The sequence below is a fragment of the Moschus berezovskii genome, chromosome X (genome assembly GCF_049115385.1).
Source record: "Moschus berezovskii isolate FMDL1 chromosome X, NW_MosBer_1.0, whole genome shotgun sequence".
Lineage (NCBI taxonomy): Eukaryota > Metazoa > Chordata > Mammalia > Artiodactyla > Moschidae > Moschus > Moschus berezovskii.
In genome coordinates this window covers 53,641,383-53,661,604 of record NC_142488.1, presented here as the reverse complement: position 1 = coordinate 53,661,604, position 20,222 = coordinate 53,641,383, and the positions used below count along the sequence as shown (strand labels likewise).

General features: G+C 38.9%; 1 protein-coding gene across 1 annotated transcript in view; it reads right to left on the bottom strand.

Moving 5' to 3' along the window:
* Window positions 1-20,222, bottom strand: part of DGKK (diacylglycerol kinase kappa) — a 170,550-nt gene that overhangs the window by 37,736 nt on the left and 112,592 nt on the right. Inside the window, exons 8-12 of the mRNA XM_088833579.1 lie at window positions 19,269-19,371; window positions 14,045-14,228; window positions 13,212-13,320; window positions 12,305-12,444; window positions 11,305-11,386 (exon numbers count right to left, since the gene is read on the bottom strand). Of these exons, the coding sequence (XP_088689705.1) occupies window positions 11,305-11,386; window positions 12,305-12,444; window positions 13,212-13,320; window positions 14,045-14,228; window positions 19,269-19,371 (618 nt within the window). The remainder of the gene's footprint in view (window positions 1-11,304; window positions 11,387-12,304; window positions 12,445-13,211; window positions 13,321-14,044; window positions 14,229-19,268; window positions 19,372-20,222) is intronic.

Genomic DNA, 20,222 nt, shown 5'->3' with positions numbered 1-20,222 from the left:
CTGACAAGGGGTTAATATCTAAAATACACAAACAGCTCATACAACTCAGTACCACAAAAAGAAACAACCCAATCAACAATTGGGCAGAAGACTTCAATAGACATTTTTCCAAAGAAGACTATATGGCTAACAGGCACATGAAAAGATGATAAGCATCGGTAACTATTAGAGAAATGCAAAACAACAATGAGATATCACCTCACACCTCTCAGAATGGCTATTATCGAAAAGTCTGCTGCTGCTGCTGCTGCTGCTAAGTCACTTCAGTCGTGTCCGACTCTGTGTGACCCCATAGATGGAAGCCCACCAGGCTCCCCTGTCCCTGGGATTCTCCAGGCAAGAACACTGGAGTGGGTTGCCATTTCCTTCTCTAATGTGTGAAAGTGGAAAGTGAAAAGTGAAAGTGAAGTCGTTCAGTTGTGACCCCACGGACTGCAGCCTACCAGGCTCCTCCATCCATGGGATTTTCTAGGCAAGAGTATTGGAGTGGCTTGCCATTGCCTTCTCCGATAAGGGAGGCTAGTTGACTTAAAAAGCTTTCTACACAAAACATAGAAATGCTGGACAAATTTTAACAATAATCCTTTTAAACATATATCTGAACTACCAAGAAAGCAATGCCCTGGAGCCCAAAATGAAAGAAGCAGGAATTAAAATTCAGTGCTTATGTACCAAGCATTGGTCCAGGCACTTAGGATACATCACTGAACAAAACAGCAAAAATATCCACATTTCAGAATTTTTACACACTAGCTGAAAGCTTTTTCTGTGGGAATCATGTGTGCTGAATTAAGAATTATCTTTCTTTAGATCTTGTCAGATTAAAAGCTGAGAACTATATTATATAAACACTGAAAAATATTTCCAGAGGGTTTCCTGGTGTGAGAGTTGACATCCCAGAGTAAAGGCCTTCTTTATAAGATACCTGGTAAGATATTGCGTCTACATTGTAATGATATATAAAGAAAACTAAAGATGGCAGTATAAACCCTATCCACAGTGCTTACAAACAGTTTTCTCTTGTTAGAGAAAACTTCTTAGAAAACAAAACCAACCTATATGATAGCGAAGGAAATCTATACCAGATATCTGTATTAGCTAACTTGCTTCTTTACTCATAAATTAGAGAGAAACAAATGCACAAGAGAGAAGTTAAGCATACAAAACTGACTGAAGATATTTCAGAGAACTCCTTTAAAAACAAATCTATAAAGAATACTCTCTAAAAAACTTGTTAAAATTTAAAACTTCAATAGGATATAGCATCCACAGTATCAGTACCAGTGCTACTTTCAGGAAGACAGAACACTGAACTTTGAAGAGAATATTCAAAGACACAGAGAAAAATTTTCTTCAGGTGAAGGAACATACTAATTTTTAGATCTGCAGAATGTAGGAAATAAAATGCAAACAAAGTTAAAACCTTGTTCACTGTACTTAATCATACTGATCCTCCCAAATCACCAAACTGTCCTTAAGGCCTTGGTGCTTATTTTCTCTAAAAACCTCTTCTCCTTGCTATGTTAGTAGAACTTGCTCTCTTCTTTCTTTTAGGTCTCTCAAATAAAAGTCTACAAATAACAAATGTTGGATAGGATGTGGAGAAATGGAAACCTTCATACACTACTGGTGGGGTTTTACACTGTTTCCAGTCACGATGGGAAACTGTATGGAGCTTCTTCAAAAACTAAAAATAGAACTACAATATGATCTGGCAATTTCAGTGCTAGGTGTGTATTTGCAGAAAATGAAAACACTAATTTGAAAAGATGCATGGACCTCAGTGTTCATTGCAGCACTATTTATAATAGCCAAGATATGGAAGCAGCTTGAGTGCCCATCAACAGATGAATGGATACAGATGTGGTTTATACACACAATACTACTGGAATACTACTCAGCTCCCCCCAAAAATGGAATCCTGCCATTTATAACAATGTGAATAGACCTTGGGGATATTATGCATAATGAAATATGTCAGTGAAAAAAAGAATACTCTATTTTATCACTTATACATAGGACATGAAAAATAAAACAAATGTATACTTAAAGAATAAAAACAGACTCACAGGTGTAGAGAACAAACTAGTGGCTACAAGTGTAGAGGAAACACGGAGGGGTGAGATAGGGGTGTCAGATTTAGAAATACAAAATAAATATATATTTATAAAATATAAGCAAGTTATATATAGAATAAATAAACAACTTGGATATATTGTACAGAAAAAAAACCAAAGAAACCTTTTTCTTTGCTAGTGATCACACACACATGTGCTTTCTCCTGAAACAAGGCAGAAGAAACAGATTGAAACTGAATAGGACTCTGGCCAGTTTCCCACAACCTCTGGCCCATGGCCAGCCTGAACCAAGAACCCATTTTATCCCACTTGCTTCACAATAGTAGTTCTACACTAGAGTGAGAATGGCTGAGGGGAGTGCTCAGATGTGAGGGACTATGCCAGCCCAGATCCTGAATGGCATCTGAATGATGCAGGGGCCTCAAACTGGAGTTTATGGAGGCACCACATCAGAAGTATTCCAGGATTCTGAGTGAAACTTGGGACACCACAGTCTGTGCCCAGGCCCATGCCAAGTGCCCTCTCCAGCCCCTCTTGCTCTAGCTCTAGTCCCCTCTGGGGAAGTGTGCTGGTGCTGGAAGGGAAAGAATATACTTAGAGGGAATAGAGCTATCTTAGACTTGACCCTCAGGGCTTCTGCTCCAGCAATTTGGGACCTGCTGCCACTCTAAGAGGGTAGTGTTGGCACTGAAGGAAGGAGAAGCCCTGCCTCACACCTGACTCTGGCTCTTGCTGCTCTATCTCCAGCATTACCTCCTAACAAGATGATAGCTGCTAGCACACTCTGGGGAAAGACATGACTTGTGCTCAAGTCAGATGTAGCTCTCCCACTAATGTCCTTGGGCACAGGCAGAGTGTGTGGGGATGCCCATAGACAAGAACACCCTTTCAAAGCTGGAGAAAGGTAATTGTTTCATATAATTTCATAGAATATATACAGCAAAAATGAGAAGACAGAGGGATTTATTTCATTGAAAAAACTGGAGAAAACCCCTGAAAAAGCAACTAATGAAACAGAAATAAATGATTTGATAGATAAAGAATTCAAAGCATTAGTAATAGATAGGCTAACTGAATTAGGGAAAAGAATAGATGAACACTGATAATTTTAACACAGAAACAAGAATTTTTTAAAGATGAAATGAAAAATACGCTAGAAGGAATGAACAGGAGCCTAGGTGATACAGAAGAATGCATAAGTTATCTGGAAGACAGAATAACAGAAAGGACACAATCAAAGCATCTTAAAAAATGATAACAGTTTAGCAATATTTAGGACAATATTAAAGCATACCAACATCTGCACTATAGGGGTCTCAGAAGCAGAGTTGGGGGGGGTGTTGAAAATGTACTCGATGAAGTAATGGCTGAAAACTTCTTAAATGTGAAGAAGGAAACCAATATCCATGTACATGAAGCTTAGAGGGTTCTAAACAAGATGAATCCCAACAAACCCACACCAAAAAGTAATTAAAACAGCAAAAGTTTAAGATAAAGAATTCTAAAGGCAGCAAGATAAATCAAAAGAATCATAAGAATCTTATGAAGAAACTTCATAAGGCTAACAGCTGATTTCTCTGCAGAAAACTTGCAGGGCAGAAGGAAGGGCATGCTGTATATAAATTGCTAAAAGGGAAAAACCTACAACCTAGGATACTTTACCCAGCAAGATTACCATTTAGAATTGGAAGAAAGATAAAAGAACTTCCCAGACAAGCAAAAACTAAAAACACTGAGCAATAAAAACCTATCCTAAAAGAAATGTTAAAGGGTCTTTTCTAATTGAAAACGCTGCTGCTGCTGCTGAGTCGCTTCAGTCATGTCCGACTCTGTGTGACCCCATAGATGGCAGCCACCAGGCTCTGCCATCCCTGGGATTCTCCAGGCAAGAACACTGGAGTGGGTTGCCATTTCCTTCTCCAATGCATGAAAGTGAAAAGTGAAAGTCGCTCAGTCGTGTTCAACTCTTAGCGACCCCATGGACTGCAGCCTACCTGGCTCCTCCATCCATGGGATTTTCCAGGCAAGAGTACTGGAGTGGGGTGCCATTGCCTTCCCCGAATTGAAAAGGCTACATTTACATTTGGTGTTGTTTAGTCACTAAGTCATGTCCAACTCTTTGTGACTCAGGGACTGTAACTTGCCAGGCTTCTTTGTCTAGGCAAGAATACTGGAATTGGTTGCCGTTTCCTTCTCTAGCAAATTTTCTGGACACAGGACTCAAACCCATGTCTCCTCATTGGAGGCATATTCTTTACCATTGAGCCACCAGGGTAGACTTACATTTACATTAGTAAAGGCAAATATATAGTAAAGGCTGAGAATCAACCACCTAAATAAGCTAGTACAAAGATTTAAAAAGATGTAAAATCAATTATAACTACAATAAACTGAAGGGATAAACATAGAGATGTAAAATATGATATCAAAAACAAAATGTGGGGGAGGGGAGTAAAAAAGTAGACATTTTAGAATGTGTTTGAACTTAAAGGACTAACAGTTTTAAAAAAGTAGGTCAATATATAGAAACCCATTGCTAACCACAAATTAAAAACCTACAACTGAAACATAAAACTACAGTGAAAATAATATAAGTATACCAATAAGGAAAGCCATCAAACAATAAGGGAAGAAACTAAAAGAAGAGTGGATAAACACAAACACGAGTAAAATATAATTAACAAATTGGCAATAAATACATACCTATCACTAATTACTTTAAAGGTCAATGGACTAAATATTGCAATTGAAAAACCTAGGGTGGCTGATTGGATCAAAATAAGACCCATATATATGCTGCTTACGAGAGACTCACTTCAGAGTTAAAGACACACATGGACTGAAAACCAGAGGACGGAAAAAGATATTTCATGTAAATAAAAACACCAAGAAAATGGGAATAGTAATATTCATATAGGACAAAACAGTCTTTAACAAAAGATGAAGGGTGTTATATAATGACAAAGTGATAAATACAATCAGGATACAACACTCCTTAACATATACACACCAAATATAGGAACACCTAACCATATAAAGCAAATATTAACAAACATTAAGGGAAAAATTGACAATAATACAAATATGGTTCAGTTCAGTTCAGTCGCTCAGTCGTGTCCGACTCTCCGCGACCCCATGAATCACAGCACGCCAGGCCTCCCTGTCCATCGGGACTTTAATACCTCACTTATGTCAATAGACATATCATCCAGAGAGAAAAGCAAGAAGGAAATGGTCTTAAATGACATGTTATACCAGTTGGACTTAATATCAGTAGATATCTACAGGATATTCCATCCCAAAACAGCAGAATACACATTATTTTCAAGTGCACATGGAATGTTCTCCAGGACAGATCACATGATAAGCCACCAAACAAGCCTCAACAAATTTGAGAGGATAGAAATTATATCAAGTGTTTTTTTTGACCATGACAATATGAAGCTAGAAATCAATTATAGGAAGAGAGATGGACAAACACAAACATGTGAAGACTAAACAACACGCTACTAAAAAAAATTCATGGGACAATGATGAAGTCAAAGAGGAAATCAGAAAATATCTTGATACAAATGAAAATGGAGACAAAACTTTCCAAAATCTGTGGGAAACAGCAAAGGAGTTCTAAGTGGGAAATTTACAGGGATACAGGCCTACCTTGAGCAATGAGAAGAATCTCAACAACTTATACTACCACCTAAAGAGAAAAAGAGCAAACGAAGCCCAAAGTCATCAGAAGGCAGGAAATAAAGTTCAAGAGAAGATAAATAAAATACAGGCCTCCATAAGAAAACAATAGAAAAGATCAGTGAAACCAAGTGTTGGTCCTTTGAAAGATAAAATTGATAAATCTTCAGTGAGGCTCACCAAGAAGAAAGGAGAGAGGACCCAAATAAGAAATGAAACAGGAGACATAGCAACCAATACCACAGAGATTCAAAAAGAATACTATGAACAGTTATATGCCAATAAATTGAACAACCTAGAAGGAATGAGCACATTTCTAGAAATATACAATCTTTCAAGACTGAATAAAGAAGAAATAGACAATCTGAACAGACTGATCACTAGTAGTAAATTTGAATTTGTAATAAAATAATCTCCCAGCAAACCAAAGTCCACGATTGTATGACTTCACAGGAGATTCTACCAAACATACAGAGAAGAACTAATACTTAGTCTTCTCAAACTATTCCAAAAAATTGAAGAAAAAGGAATATTTCCAAATTTGTTGTACAAGGCCACTTTTACCCTGATACCAAAACCAGACAAAAACATCACACACACAAAATTACACACCAATATCTTTGATGACTATAGATGTAAAAATCCTCAGCAAAATATTGACAAACCAAATCCAATAACATATAAACATAATCATACACCATAATTAAGTTGCATTTATTCCAGGGATGAAAAGATGATTCAATATTTACAAATTAATCAATGTGATATATCACATTAACAAAAGGAAGGAAAAAAATCACATGACCATCTCAATAGATGCAGAAAAAGCATTTGACAAAGTTCAAAATCCATTCATGATAGAACTCTCATCCCAGTGGGTATAGAGGGAATATATCTCAACATAATTAAGGCCATGTGACAAATCCACAGCAACATCATACTCAGTGGTAAAAAGCTGAAAGCCTTTCCTCTAAAATCAAGAATGAGACATGAATACTCATTCTTGCTACTTCTATTTAACATATTATTGGAAGTCCTAGCCATAGCAGTCAGAAAATAAAAAGAAATAAAAGGCATCCGAATTAGAAGGCAAGTAGTAAAACTGTCACAAACTGCAGGTGACATGAAACTATATGTAGAAAACTAAATTTTCCACAAAACACTATTAGAACTAAAAAAGAATTCAGTAAAGTTGCAGGATACAAGATAAATGTACAGAAATCTGTTGCTTTCCTCTACACAAATGGTGAGCTATTAGAAAAAGAAAGCAAGAAAATAATCCTGTTTAAAATTGCATTGAAGAAGAATAAAATAATTAGGAATAAACCTAACCAAGGAGGTGACAGACCTATACTCTGAAAACTATAAAACCTTGATGAAAGAAACTGAAGATGATACAGTGAAATGGGAATATATTTCTTGTTCATGGGTTGAAAAAGTTAATATGGTTTAAAATGTCCATAGTACTTGAAGCAATCTATAGATTTAATGCAACCTGTATCAAATATCCAGGATATCTTTCACAGAACTAGAATAATCCTAAATTTTATATGGAACCACAAAAGAACCAAAATTGCCAAAGCCATCTTGAGAAAAAAAAAGTGGGAAGTATCATGCTACTTGACTTCAAACTATATTACAAAGCTACAATAATCAAACAGCATGGCACTGGCACAAAAACAGACACAAAGATAAATGGAACAGAAGAGAGAGCTCAGAAATAAACCTTTAGATTTATGATCAATTAATCTATAAGAAATGAATCAAGAATATACAATGAAGAAAAGACTAACTCTTCAATAAATGGTGCTGGGATCACTGGTCAGTTACATGCAAAAGAATAAAATTAGAACATTTTCTCATACCATATACAAAAATAAACTCAAAACTGATTAAAGATCTATAAACCTAGAAGAGAACATAAGCAGCATACTACTTTACATAAATTGTTGCATTACACGACTGAGTGACTGAACTGAACTGAACTGAAGACAAAAGAAACAAAAACAAAATTAGCAAGTGGGACCTAATTAAACTTGAAGGTTTTGGCACAACAAAGGAAACCATTGACAAAATGAAACGACAACCTACTGAATGAAAGAAAATATTCATATATGATATGACCAGTATTAGAGGTTTATAGCCAAAATACATAAACAACTCATACAACTCAATATAAAAAAACAAACAACCTACAAAAATGGGCAGAAGGTCTCCTAGAATAATAGAAATAAAAGCAAAAGTAAACAAATGGGACCTACTTAAGCTCAGAAACTTTTGCACAGCAAAGGAAATAATAAACAAAATGAAAAGACAAACCACAGATTGGGAAAAAATATTTGCAAATGATGTGATGGATAAGGGATTAGTCTCCAAAATTTTTGAACAGCTTATGACACCTAACAGCATCAAAACAACCCAATCAGATAAAGGGAAGAATAGATGTTTCTCCAGAGAAGACATACATATGGAGAAGAGGCACATGAAGAGATATTCAGCATCATTAATTACTGGGGAAATGCAAATCAATACTACAATGAGGTACCATTTCATCCTGGTCAGAATGACTGCTATCCAAAAGTCTACAAGCAATAAATGCTGGAGAGGGTGTGGAGAAAAAGGAACCCTCTTATTGGTGTAGCTACTATGGAGAACAGAATGGAGGTTCCTTAAAAAAAAGCAGACTAAAAATAGAGCTACCATATAACCCTGCAATCACACTCCTGGGCATTTATCCAGAGAAAAACATGATCCAAAAGAATACATGCACCCCAATGTTCTTTGCAGCACTGTTTACAATAGCCAAGACATAGAAGCAACTTGAATGTCAATTGACAGAGGAATGGATAAAGAAGATGTGATACATGTATGCAATTTTGGAATATTACTCAGCCATTGAAAAGAACAAAATAATGCCATTTGCAGCAACATGGATGGACCTAGACAGTGTCATACTGAGTGAAGTAAGTCAGAAAGAGGAGGAGAAATATCATATGACATCCCTTATATACGGAATCTAAAAGGAAATGATACAAATGAACTTACAAAACAGAAACAGACTCACAGACTTAGAGAGTGAATTCATGGTTGCCAGGAGGAAGGGTAGGGGGAAGAGACAGTGAGTTTGGGATGGACATGTGCACACTGGTATATTTAAAATGGATAAACAAAAGGACCTACTGTATAGCACATGGAACTCTTGCTCAATCTTATGTGGCAGAGTTTGGAGAAGAATGGATACATATATATGTATGGCTGAGACCCTTTGCTGTTCACCTGAAACTATCAAGCATTATTTGGACTACACCCCATGCAAAATAAAAAATTTAAAGTAAAATGGGCAGAAGACCTGAATAGACGTTTTTCCAAAGAAGATATACAAATGGCCAACAGGCTCAAGAAAAATATGCCCAAAATTGCTAATCATTAGAGAAATGCAAATGAAAACCACAATGAGATACCACTTCACACCTGTCAGAATGACTATCATAAAAAAGACAATACATAGTAAACATTTGTGAGGATGCTGAGAAAAGGGAACCCAATTATACCATCGGTAGGAATATAAATTGGTACAGCCACTGTGGAAAACAGTATGAAAATTCCTCAAAAAACTGAAAATAGAACTACCATATGATTTAGAAATTCCATTCCTAGGAATATATCTGAAGAAATGAAAACACTTATTTGAAAAGATACATGTATCTCAATATTCTTAGCAGCATTGTTTACAATGACCAAAATACGGAAGCAACCTAAATATCTATCAACAGATGAATGGATAAAGAAGATTTGGGTGTGTGTGTATGTGTGTGTGTGTACACACAAAATGGGATATAACAGTCATAGAAAGAATGAAATTCTGCTATTTTCAAAAATGTGGATGGACCTAGAGGGTACTATTCATAGTGAAATAAGTAAACATAGAAAGATAAATACTGTTACCATTTATATGTGGAATCTAAAATATAAGACAAAAGGATTAATACTAGAAAAGCTGGTGACTACAAGTGGGGAGAAGGAAGATGGGAAGAGCAAGGCAGGAATATGAGATTACTAGATACAAATTACTATCTATAGAATAAGCAATAAAGCTATATTATATTGCACAGCAAAATATAGCTATTATATTGTAATAACTTTAAACTTTGTGTGCATGTGTGCTAAGTTGCCTCAATCGTGTCTGACTCTTTGCAGTCCTAGGGACTATAGCCTGTCAGACTCTTCTATCCATGAAATTCTCCAGGCAAGAATACTGGAGTGGGTTTCCATGCTCTCCTTCAGGGGGTCTTCCCCACCCAGGGATCAAACCCAGGTCTCTGGCATTGCAGGCAAACTCTTTACCACCTGAGCCACCAGGGAAGCCCTAAATCAACTACGTGTTGAAAGTGTTGTCGCTCAGTTGTGTCCAACTCTTTGCGACCCTGTGGACTGTAGCCTGCCAGGCTCCTCTGTCCATGGAATTCTTCAGGCAAGAATACTGGAGTGGATTGTCATTCCCTTACCCAGGGGATCTTCCTGACCCAAGGACTGAACCTGGGCCCCCTGCATTGCAGGCAGATTCTTTACTGTCTGAGCCACCAGGGGAGCCCTAAATCAACTAAAAAAAATTTTAAACTTCCTGCCATCGTTTACCAGGTCCTTCCTGGCCTGACCTCTGATTACCTTTCCAACCTCATGTTTGGTTACTTTCCCTATATAACCACTCCCTGGTCCCTATGCCTTAGCCATTATGAATGCATTTATGTTCTGTGAATATTCCATGCTCTCTTTCCTTTGTAACACATACTGTTCCATCTGTCTGAAACAGGCCTCCTCTTTTCCTATTATCTGAATTAACTCTCACTGGTCCTTGAATTGCTTCTGAAATGATCTTCTGAGTTTTCCCTGATTTTCACCAGACTGGGTTAGGGTACGTGTGTGTTAAGTCGCTTCAGTCATGTCTGACTCTTTGTGATACTATGGACTACAGCCCACCAGGCTCTTCTGTCCATGGGATTCTCCAAGCAAGAATACTGGAGTGGGTTGCCATGCCCTCCTCCAGGGGATCTTCCTGACCCAGGGATCAAACTTGCATCTCTTACACCTACCTGCATTGGCAGGTGGGTTCTTTACCACTAGCACCACCTGAGAAGCCCCAGGTTAGGTACACCTGCTAGGTATTTCCATTCCCTTCTATTTCCTTATATACAAACACTCATACTATTTTATTAAACTATTTTTCTACCACTGCGCATCGACTATGGGCTCCATGACAGCATGAACTGTGGCAATCTTCTTTGCCAAGTAGCCTATAAGAACAACTCCTAGAACAGTATCTCACACACTATAGTTAATCCATATTTGCCAATGGAATTATATCCCCAACACCTCACACAGTTTTGTTTGGTAAAGAACTGCTGATTGAAATGTCCCTAATCCTCATTGATCTCATCTTCATCAAGCCCATGGATAATACAAATGGTTCTCTCTGGGTTTTACCTATTATTTCAATGCATAATAAAGATGTTGGCTTGAATTACAACTAGGCAGTAATTACCTCAAATCGGGGTACATCCATTTCAACTTGTCCTCTTAGCAATGGGGTTTGTCTGGGAGTCTCACGGATCATCACACTCCATCTGAGATGAAGTTTAAAGACAAACATTTAGAGCTCTGTTTCATTAAAGGGTGGCATCAATGCTTCATATGTCATGAAAAAGGTCAAAATATTTATGTGGTGAGTCATGATGTGTTGTAGGGGATGCCCAAGTTATCTCAGGTCACTTGATCTCAAGGTATACACCAAGAGGGTCCTCTGCCTCATGACTTCTCAAGGCCAGTTTGATGGAAGGAATTCTACCACAGGGTTCTCAGAGAGCAGCACTTCCCAAGCAGTGATAACTATCAAGATCACCTGAGGTGCTTTTGTAACATATACATACCAGGGCCCTACCCAAGACCTACTGAATAAGAATATTTGTGCTAGGGCCCAGCTTGGTACCTTGAAAAAGCTTCCAAGGATAGTCTTATTAGCAGCCATAAATCAAATAGTACGCCCCCTCATAGAAAATCTTTCTTCTCGGAAGATTGGAGGGCAATATTCTCTCTTTTCTAGGGCACAAATAATCCAGACCAATTGTTTATGAATCCTCTTTTTTAATTTCTTTGAGAACTGGATGAAGCTATAAAACTATAGAAGAGATTTTTATACAATCTTAGAATAGAAAGATGGAAACTTTCCCAAGGAAAAACTATGCTTACGTAGATAATTAGCTATGAGATTTGAGGGAGGTTCGAAGAACCCTTGAAATTTACTAATGGGGGTCCTGCTCTAGGATCTTTTAAGTTTGAAGAGGGGCTTCAGTGATGTTTAAAGGATACATGGTAGATCCTTTTTTCTTAATAAACAAGATCCCCCAAATTTCCCTGCACTGGAGCCAGAAAACCTAGGAGGCTCTGTGAAGGAGTTTGCAACATCTCTGATTGAGATAATGTAACTGAGAGTAACTGGCAAGAGACTGGAAGAGCCACAGTGATCTGATCTTTCAGCCACTCACCTGTCTAGGATCCTCACACCAGCTTGCTCTACTCTGTTGAGGATGTTCAGAGGTGACTTGTTTTTGTTCCAGAATGCACCCCAGCCAAGGACACGAGCCAGATCATTACCAGTTCCAAGAGGGATGACTGCCAGCTGACACTGCAAGAACAATACCAGGCAACCTTTTCAGACAATTCTACCATGATCCACCCATAAAAGGACCCAGAGAGTGCTTTCTGGGAAAGAATATGGTCTCAAAGTCAGTGGCAATAAAGGACTTGTGATTTTAGGAAGTGTAATAGGAAGATGTTTGAAATTGAGTGAAATTTTCCCTAAGTAGTTAGGTCCCACTGTTGGCAATACAGAACCTACTCAGTAAGCAGAAAAGTTGCTGGAATATGCCAATATTTGTAGTTATGCTTCTAAAAGAGAAACAGCCACAAATTTTTATCTAGGCTGGTCCAAGGAGATGAGGTACCTCAAGGAGACAAAGTTACTGCAGTCAGAAGAGTAGGGGACTACTTAGGGAAAGCGAGGTGAGGTAGAGGTAGAGGAACATTCTGCTACACTTGAGACTCAGCAAAGAAAATAAATGGCCTCAAGAAGGGTAGGGAGTGGATGTTGAATGCTGCCTGATGCCACTTCTTTTTGGCTTGCTCTCCTCCCATTCAAATCTTCATCTTGGGGCTTGGGGAATAGAGCATTGCTCATGTTTTCTGCTAATTTCCTTTTTTGTCCTTCCTATTGATAGACCCCCAAATGGTACAGGTTTAGATTGGGAATCTACCAGTCAGTTTGACTGTGAAACCAGTAGGAAACATACATTTTATAGACAAAGAAAGTAAAGATGGGGACATCGTGGGATAAGCAGCTCCATACTCCTAGTCTCTCTAGCAATGGTTAAACTAAATCAGCTAGGGACTCACCTGTTCATGTAACCCAAAGGCATCAATCAGAGATAAGACCCAGCTCACACTGCCATCTCCACCACAAACCACCACGCGAAAGCGAGCAAAGTTCTTGAACATGCAGAGCCTGGAAAGGAGAAGGGAAAGGGCAGTCATTTCATGAACTGACAAGTTTTAAAACTCTTTCCTACAATGTGCCAGGAGCTAAGGACTGCTTCTTCTGCACTCTGCTATTAGGCTACCTGCCTCCTTTTCCTTAACCTTTATCTCTCTGTGTACTTAAGATCATACGAAATGCTCCCATAGGCAATCCTGGAGAGTAGGCCTTGCCTTGACCCACACTTTTGTTGGCTCAACCTTGTTCTGTAAGTTACTAGTGGCCTAGCCAAAACTACTTGCTGAGGCCTAGGAGGAATGCCTTGCACAGTTGCCAATGGGTTCACAGAAACCAGGGCTGAACAGCCAGATGGTCTCTAAATAATACAGCCCTCTAATAGAGATATGTCTACTTGGCCCCAGGAAAAAGAGTGAATGACAGGAAAGGTGTATAGTAATATCAGTTTGTCTCCTCCTCCGAAGTCAGGAGACATAGTTTTACCTTTTCCAACTGGAAAAGATGAAGCAAATCTGAGAGCAAGACATAGGCTTGAAAGGATTTCTGGAGAGGGCTAAAAGTCCTCTAGCCAGCCAACTCAAGATGTTCTGGAGCTGTGTTTGTGTCCTGTCTTGAGAAAATAGATCTTTCCCGCCCAGGTACTAGAACTAATTCCAGGAAGCCTATCCTACTCTAGAATGTGCAGAGAAGGGAATCATTTCTATATGTCCAACTACATCCCTTACCCCATGCTTACCCGGCTTCAGGTCCACCCTTTGACAGGTCAAATACTTGAGATGGGTTAAGGTACTGCTTGAATTTCCGGAGGAAGACGATCCCTTGATGATCGCCGCTTTTGGAGTTGATGAAGATGAGAAGGGGGCATGAACAGGCTGAAGACCAATCAAGATTCCAAAAGTCTGGAGATACTACTAATTGGCCTAATAATGCACACAACAGAAAGAAAAGAAAAAAAGAAAGAAAGGGCCACTGAGATGACATAACATCAAATTTCGCAGACTTTTAAAAACAGCTTTATTGAGGTATAACATATACAAAGAATTGCATATATTTAATGTGTACAATTTAATGAACTTAGACATATGCAAACACCCATGATACCATCACCACCATCAAGATAACAAGCATCTAATACCTCCCACGGCTTCCTTGTGCCTCTGAGACTGAAGAACAGAAGGGAAGTCAGATGCAACCCAAAGGGGCTTTCATGAAAAAAAAAAAAGAAAAAACAGCTGGTCTTTGCCCAGCTGTTGCCAGGTAACCAATATTTCCTAAGTAACTACTACATACCAATCATCATGCTAGATACTTCTAGGGTTCTAGACCTTGCCCTCAAGCTGGGGAGACAGACATACACAAGAGTGTACTGTAACACAAAGAATAAAAATTGGTACCACAACCAAAGATCAATAAAATGCCAAGGGGAAACTAAGGAAAGAGAAGACTGAGAGTTTAGGAGAAGGATCAGCACACCTAATGAGTACTGGCTCAGTGAGTGATAGCTCAGTTGCTACACTGAGAAGACATAAGGTCAGGAGAGATAGGTAGGAAAGCCTGCCTTTCAGCCAGGAACTAATAACAGAAGATATCAACGTGGGGTGAAGCAGGGCACTTTAATTGCTCCTCTAAGGCTCTGGTAGAGAAATCTAAGTTATCATATCATCAGGGGAAACAAGACTATAGGGAAATTGTCTGGACAAGACAGAAGCTTTTAATAATCCCCAATAGTAAAATTCCCCATAGAGAAGTGGAGTTATAGCAGTCTAAATTGCCAAAGCCTGCCAGCTCATGCTGAGTCGTAGAGTCTGTTGGCAGGGAGACAGGCAGTGAGCAATGGCCTCATAGGAGATGCTAGACAAATTGTGAGCCCCCAAACCTCTGAGCTCATGGCTTTGCAGGGATTCCCCAGCAAAAATAAGTGTAAAGAGGAAAAAGGATGTGGGTTGCTCCTGAATGGTGTGGGCTAGGGGGAGAGAGGCAGGTTGAAATGTCCCATTTGTTGTAGCTTGGATAAAAAGGAGCCTGAAGGAAGATTACTGACTTGTGCAGATTTCATGGCTATTTTACCTGGAAAAATCTAAAGCAAGCTTCCTCTATGGGCCAAGTTCTACTCACTGGCCAGTGGAACTTTAAAGGCATCCTGAACCAGTTAGGCTGTCATCCACCAAATTTTCAGGACTTGCCAGGGCTCAAAACTACATGAGGAGTCTGCTATGTCCCTTCAGTAGCATAGCCTGGAAGTAGTTATCCTCCTTGAACATGTTATCCTTTTTTAACGCTTTTTTTAATGAAAAATATATTAAAATAATGGTAGTTAAGACATTCATTCATTCAACATATATGTATTGAGGGCATTCTTTGTGCTTGTCCTTGTTATGTTCTGATATATAATGACAGACAAGATAGAAACAATATTTGCTCCTGTGGAACTTATATTCTAATACAAGGGTATAGACCATAACAAATAAACATAGAAAATAATGTGATATGAAGAAAAATAGAGCAGGAAAAGTGGATGGAGACTGAAGGGGATGTTATTTTAGACAAGATGGTCAGGAATGGCTCCTCTGGGGAGATGTCATTTGAGATGAGATTTGAATGAAGGGAGGTAGTAAGCAAAGCAGATATCTGGGATTTTAGGGGTCAGGAGGAAGATTAAGAAGCTACCCAGGGAAGGGACATGGCCTGGGATGTCTAGGGACAGTGAAGAGAAGAGCATGGCTACCGTGGAGTGAGGGAGAGAGGTGACAGGGACCAGATAAAATGACAATAAGATGTTAGATGAATCCTGTGAACAAGGTGACAAGATTGCTACATGATAGTAATGTGGGCTAGAATATAGCAATGTTAAGACGATTCATAACCAAGTAAATAATCGTGTCCACAAGGTTGCTTTTGAATAGGCTAATGTTAATTGTAAGGGAATGTCCTGCATTATTCAGCAATTTTAACTAATTAAAATAAAAATACAGAAGGGCAACTTGTCAACTTTGAAGTACCTACAGCTGGAGGGAAAGCCACTGGATGACAGAATCAAGATTGACAAATGACCTTAACAAGCAGTTGGGTCAAAGCAACAAGCTGAAAAGGGGATAAATGTGAAGCTTGGCCTTTAGGCCCAAGGGCATAAATTGCAGCAGAACAGGACAATAGGAACTTGGCTTGGCAGCATCAAAGTATGAAAAGGGCTTAGGGGATTTACTTGACTTTATGCTCCAGATGAGTCAACAGTCTGAAAGAGCCTTTCAAAAAAGAGCTCATGCTTCTTTGAGCTACATTAATATAATCACAGTGCCCCAAACCAAGGAACCAACACTCTCAAACTTGTTCAGTTCATACCACAAAAGGATGTTAAGGTTGGCTTCCTGTTCCCATTCCTGTATTTTAAAATCCTCTTTTACAAATGTTAACTCCTCATTTAACCCTCATAAGGCATCCAAGTAAAGATTTATTTCCTATTGGCAGAAAACAAATGGTACATAAGGCAAAGAGAGGTTAAGTAACTGACCCAAAGTCACACAGTTAGTACATGATGGAGTATGCCCCCCAGACTAGTAGTATCAGCATCATCTGAGGATGTGTTAGAAATGAAAATTCTTGTGCCCTACTCAGCTCTACTGAAACAAAAGCTGTGGGGCAGAGACTGGAAACTAGAAATCTGTGTTTTAACAAGCCTTCCAGATGATTCTGATGCATTCTCAGATTTTACAAACACTGCATATGAATTTTGCCCCCATATGAATCAGGGATTCTGTCTTAGTCATATCCTATTCTCTACATTGTTTATCACTGAGCCTTACATATACTTGGTATTCAGTAAATGTATTAATTAATTCATGAAACAAATCTTGACTGTGCATATGCCATGTATCCAGGTTTAAGTGCTAGTGGTATAAGAGCTCCCAGTCTGGAGTAGGAGACATTCATGTGATGAACTATAATATAGTGTGGTAAGTGCTCTGAGATATGTGTTCTAGGTTCACAGCAAAAGAAGTGATTTATTTGTCAAGAGAAATGGGGAGGGGCATTACAGAAACCTTTAAACAGGAGATAAGAATTAACTTTTGTTTTCACCCTCTAGGATGAGAGAAGAAATTTACCAAGCAGATTGGGTAGGAAAAAGGGGAAATTAGAAGACATTCTCAGAAATTAAGAATTTGTTGACTGAATAAATAATGAATGAAGAGATGAGTTCTACTCAACAATGACACATATTTCCTCAGATGCCTCCACTCTGGGATGCTGGAGAAGGGATTCCCTAGCTTGGCCAGAGGGGTTGGCCCAGATCATTTTTAATGATTTTATCATCTCCAAGATGGGTGGGACTTCCCAACAGGAGACCTATCCATTAAGGAGCATATCTGCCTAGACCAAGAAGCCAGAAAAAGTCAAGAAGATACGGAGGTTTTAAAAGATACTCTTAAGAAACCAAGTAATACATGCTAGAATGATGATGGGTTCTCAAGAGTGACATTCAGTTTGATCAAGACTGCAGATGACGAGGATGAAAGGCTAACTCATGGGGCATTAATATGAGTCACTACACAAAAAGAATGGCTTAGCATAGGTGCTTCTAAGCAATAATATGACGTTGGTGGAAAGCAAAAGGAAGCAGCAATGCTATTAGTTGACCATCTATAACAGGAATAAGAAATTATATAGGATGGGAAAAAAAAAACTATAAATCTCTAACTTCCACCAGGCCAGGAAACACAAAACCCATAGGGCCAATTACAAAGAAGAGGTGGCAGCCCCTTAACATTTATTTGGGAGTGATTTATTAGATGTTGAAGTGGATATCCTTCAGTCTCTCCAAAGACATCTTCCCCAGGTTCCTGTCGTGGTGAGCAAAGTCTCACCACTTCAGATTCAGGACTTCATTGACTTTCACTAGGAGCCTGAGTACACTTGGCTGACTAGTTTGCTACTTTTCCTGTTCTCTCAACTCCATCTTCCCAGTAGTCCCTTTTTTTCTCCTAGCCAGTCCAGTATCTCTTATGTACCAAGGCATCAGTCTCATGACCTCTCTAGTCACCTATCTTGTAGGTGAATCTATGTGGATAAATATTTGAATAGATCTGAGATTATTATATGCATGCATCCCTGAGTGAGGGATATGTGCCTGAGCATGTCATCATGGAGACATATGAGTATGCTTGCCTGAAGAAAACTGTGTGAGTGGCTCATTCCATGTACCAATGTCTGTCTGTATCTGTGCTGGGATTAGGAAAGAAATTGGAAAATATTAGAGCAGCTCATATACATGTATGTGCACATATGCTGTGTCTAGTTCTAAAACCATTGTAATGTTTACAGGAATCCTTCCCCTTTCTGTTCTCTAAGGAAACTATATACTCTTCTTTCTTTTCCTTTCTCTGCTCCCAGCTAATGTTGGGTTTTCCTTGGCAATGAAGTAGGCAGCAAGCAAACAAAATTATTTCATGGATTATCTAGTGTCTGGAAATCATGAAAAAGCTAAAATGAATTCTGATAATTTGGAAACAATTGTGACAGAGGCTACAAAGAACATCCCCACATACAGATATATCTACATTCACCATCCCAAAGGTCTAAAAATCATGAGTTGTCTCCACACACAGGGGCTTCCCTGGTGGCTCAGTGGTAAAGAATCTGCCTGCAATGCACAAGACACAGGAGACGCAGGTCTGATTTCTGGGTCAGGAAGATCCTCTGGAGGAGGAAATGGCAACCCACTCCAGTATTTGTGCTGGGAAAATCCCATGAACAGAGGAGCCTGGTGAGCTATGGTCCATGGGGTTGCAAAGAGTAGGACACACTGAGCAACTGAGCACACAGGCATGCTCTACACATTTCACACTTGTACTTTCAGAAATGCTTCACTGGTTGACTAGAATAATTTAATTGCAGTCATTTCCCCCAGGCTTTGCACCTTCCCTCCCTCCCCAATGTACTTCTGAGATTAACGTTTAGCTACTCACCATCACCTTTGGGGTCGCTCAGGGCTGTGGGTGGAATGACTGATGACCGATGACTTCCAAACCAGCATTCCTTGGAAAACCGTCTCCTGCAGTCGTCATGCACCTGGAACGACAGGAGAAGAAAGAAAAAATAAAACATGAGTGGGGTGAGAAAAGGATAACATAGAGCATCATTTTGTCTCAATTCCAAAATTTAAGTGCTCAGTACTCAAAACTCCCTTTTTGAGATTTGGTGCCATACACATACTCCTGACTCAACATCTTTCTCCATTTTGAGTCTGCATCATCCCTGAATGTGGTCTCTGAACCCTGTTCCTTTCAAAGGTGCCTTTCAGAAGATACTATTATAGGCACTGAGTAGATGCCAGTCCTAGGGCACAATTTTAGTGGCCTACAGAATAGGGAGTTTACTTGCAGTATAAGAGTGCTAATCCTGATATGTTATTATACTTCAAACCTTACAACAATGATGTGTGTTAGGGAAGACATTACTACATTTGTTTTAGAAATAAGAAAACCAAAGCTCAGAGAGGAAAAGGATTTTGCTCAAGGTCAAACAACTGGGAAGTAAAAAACCTAAGACTCGGCCACCTTCCCCACTAATGGCATACTTCCCAGATTTCTGATATCTTCAAGCATCACTTCCTGAAAAATTACACAGTTACTAGATGACATGAACCTGGCCTAATTAGGCAAAAGTAATTTAAAAAGATCCAGAGGACAACCAGAGTTGTCTTATTTTTAAATGACAATATAATTGAAATAAACATTACATTAATTTCAGGTATACAACATAATGACCCAATATCTGTATACATTGTGAAATTGTCACCGGAGTAAGTCTAGTTAAATCAAGCATTATACATAGTTACATTTTTTTCCTTGTCATGAAAACTTAAGATTTACTTTCCTTTAAAATTTTTATTTTATACTGGAGTATAACTGATTAACAAT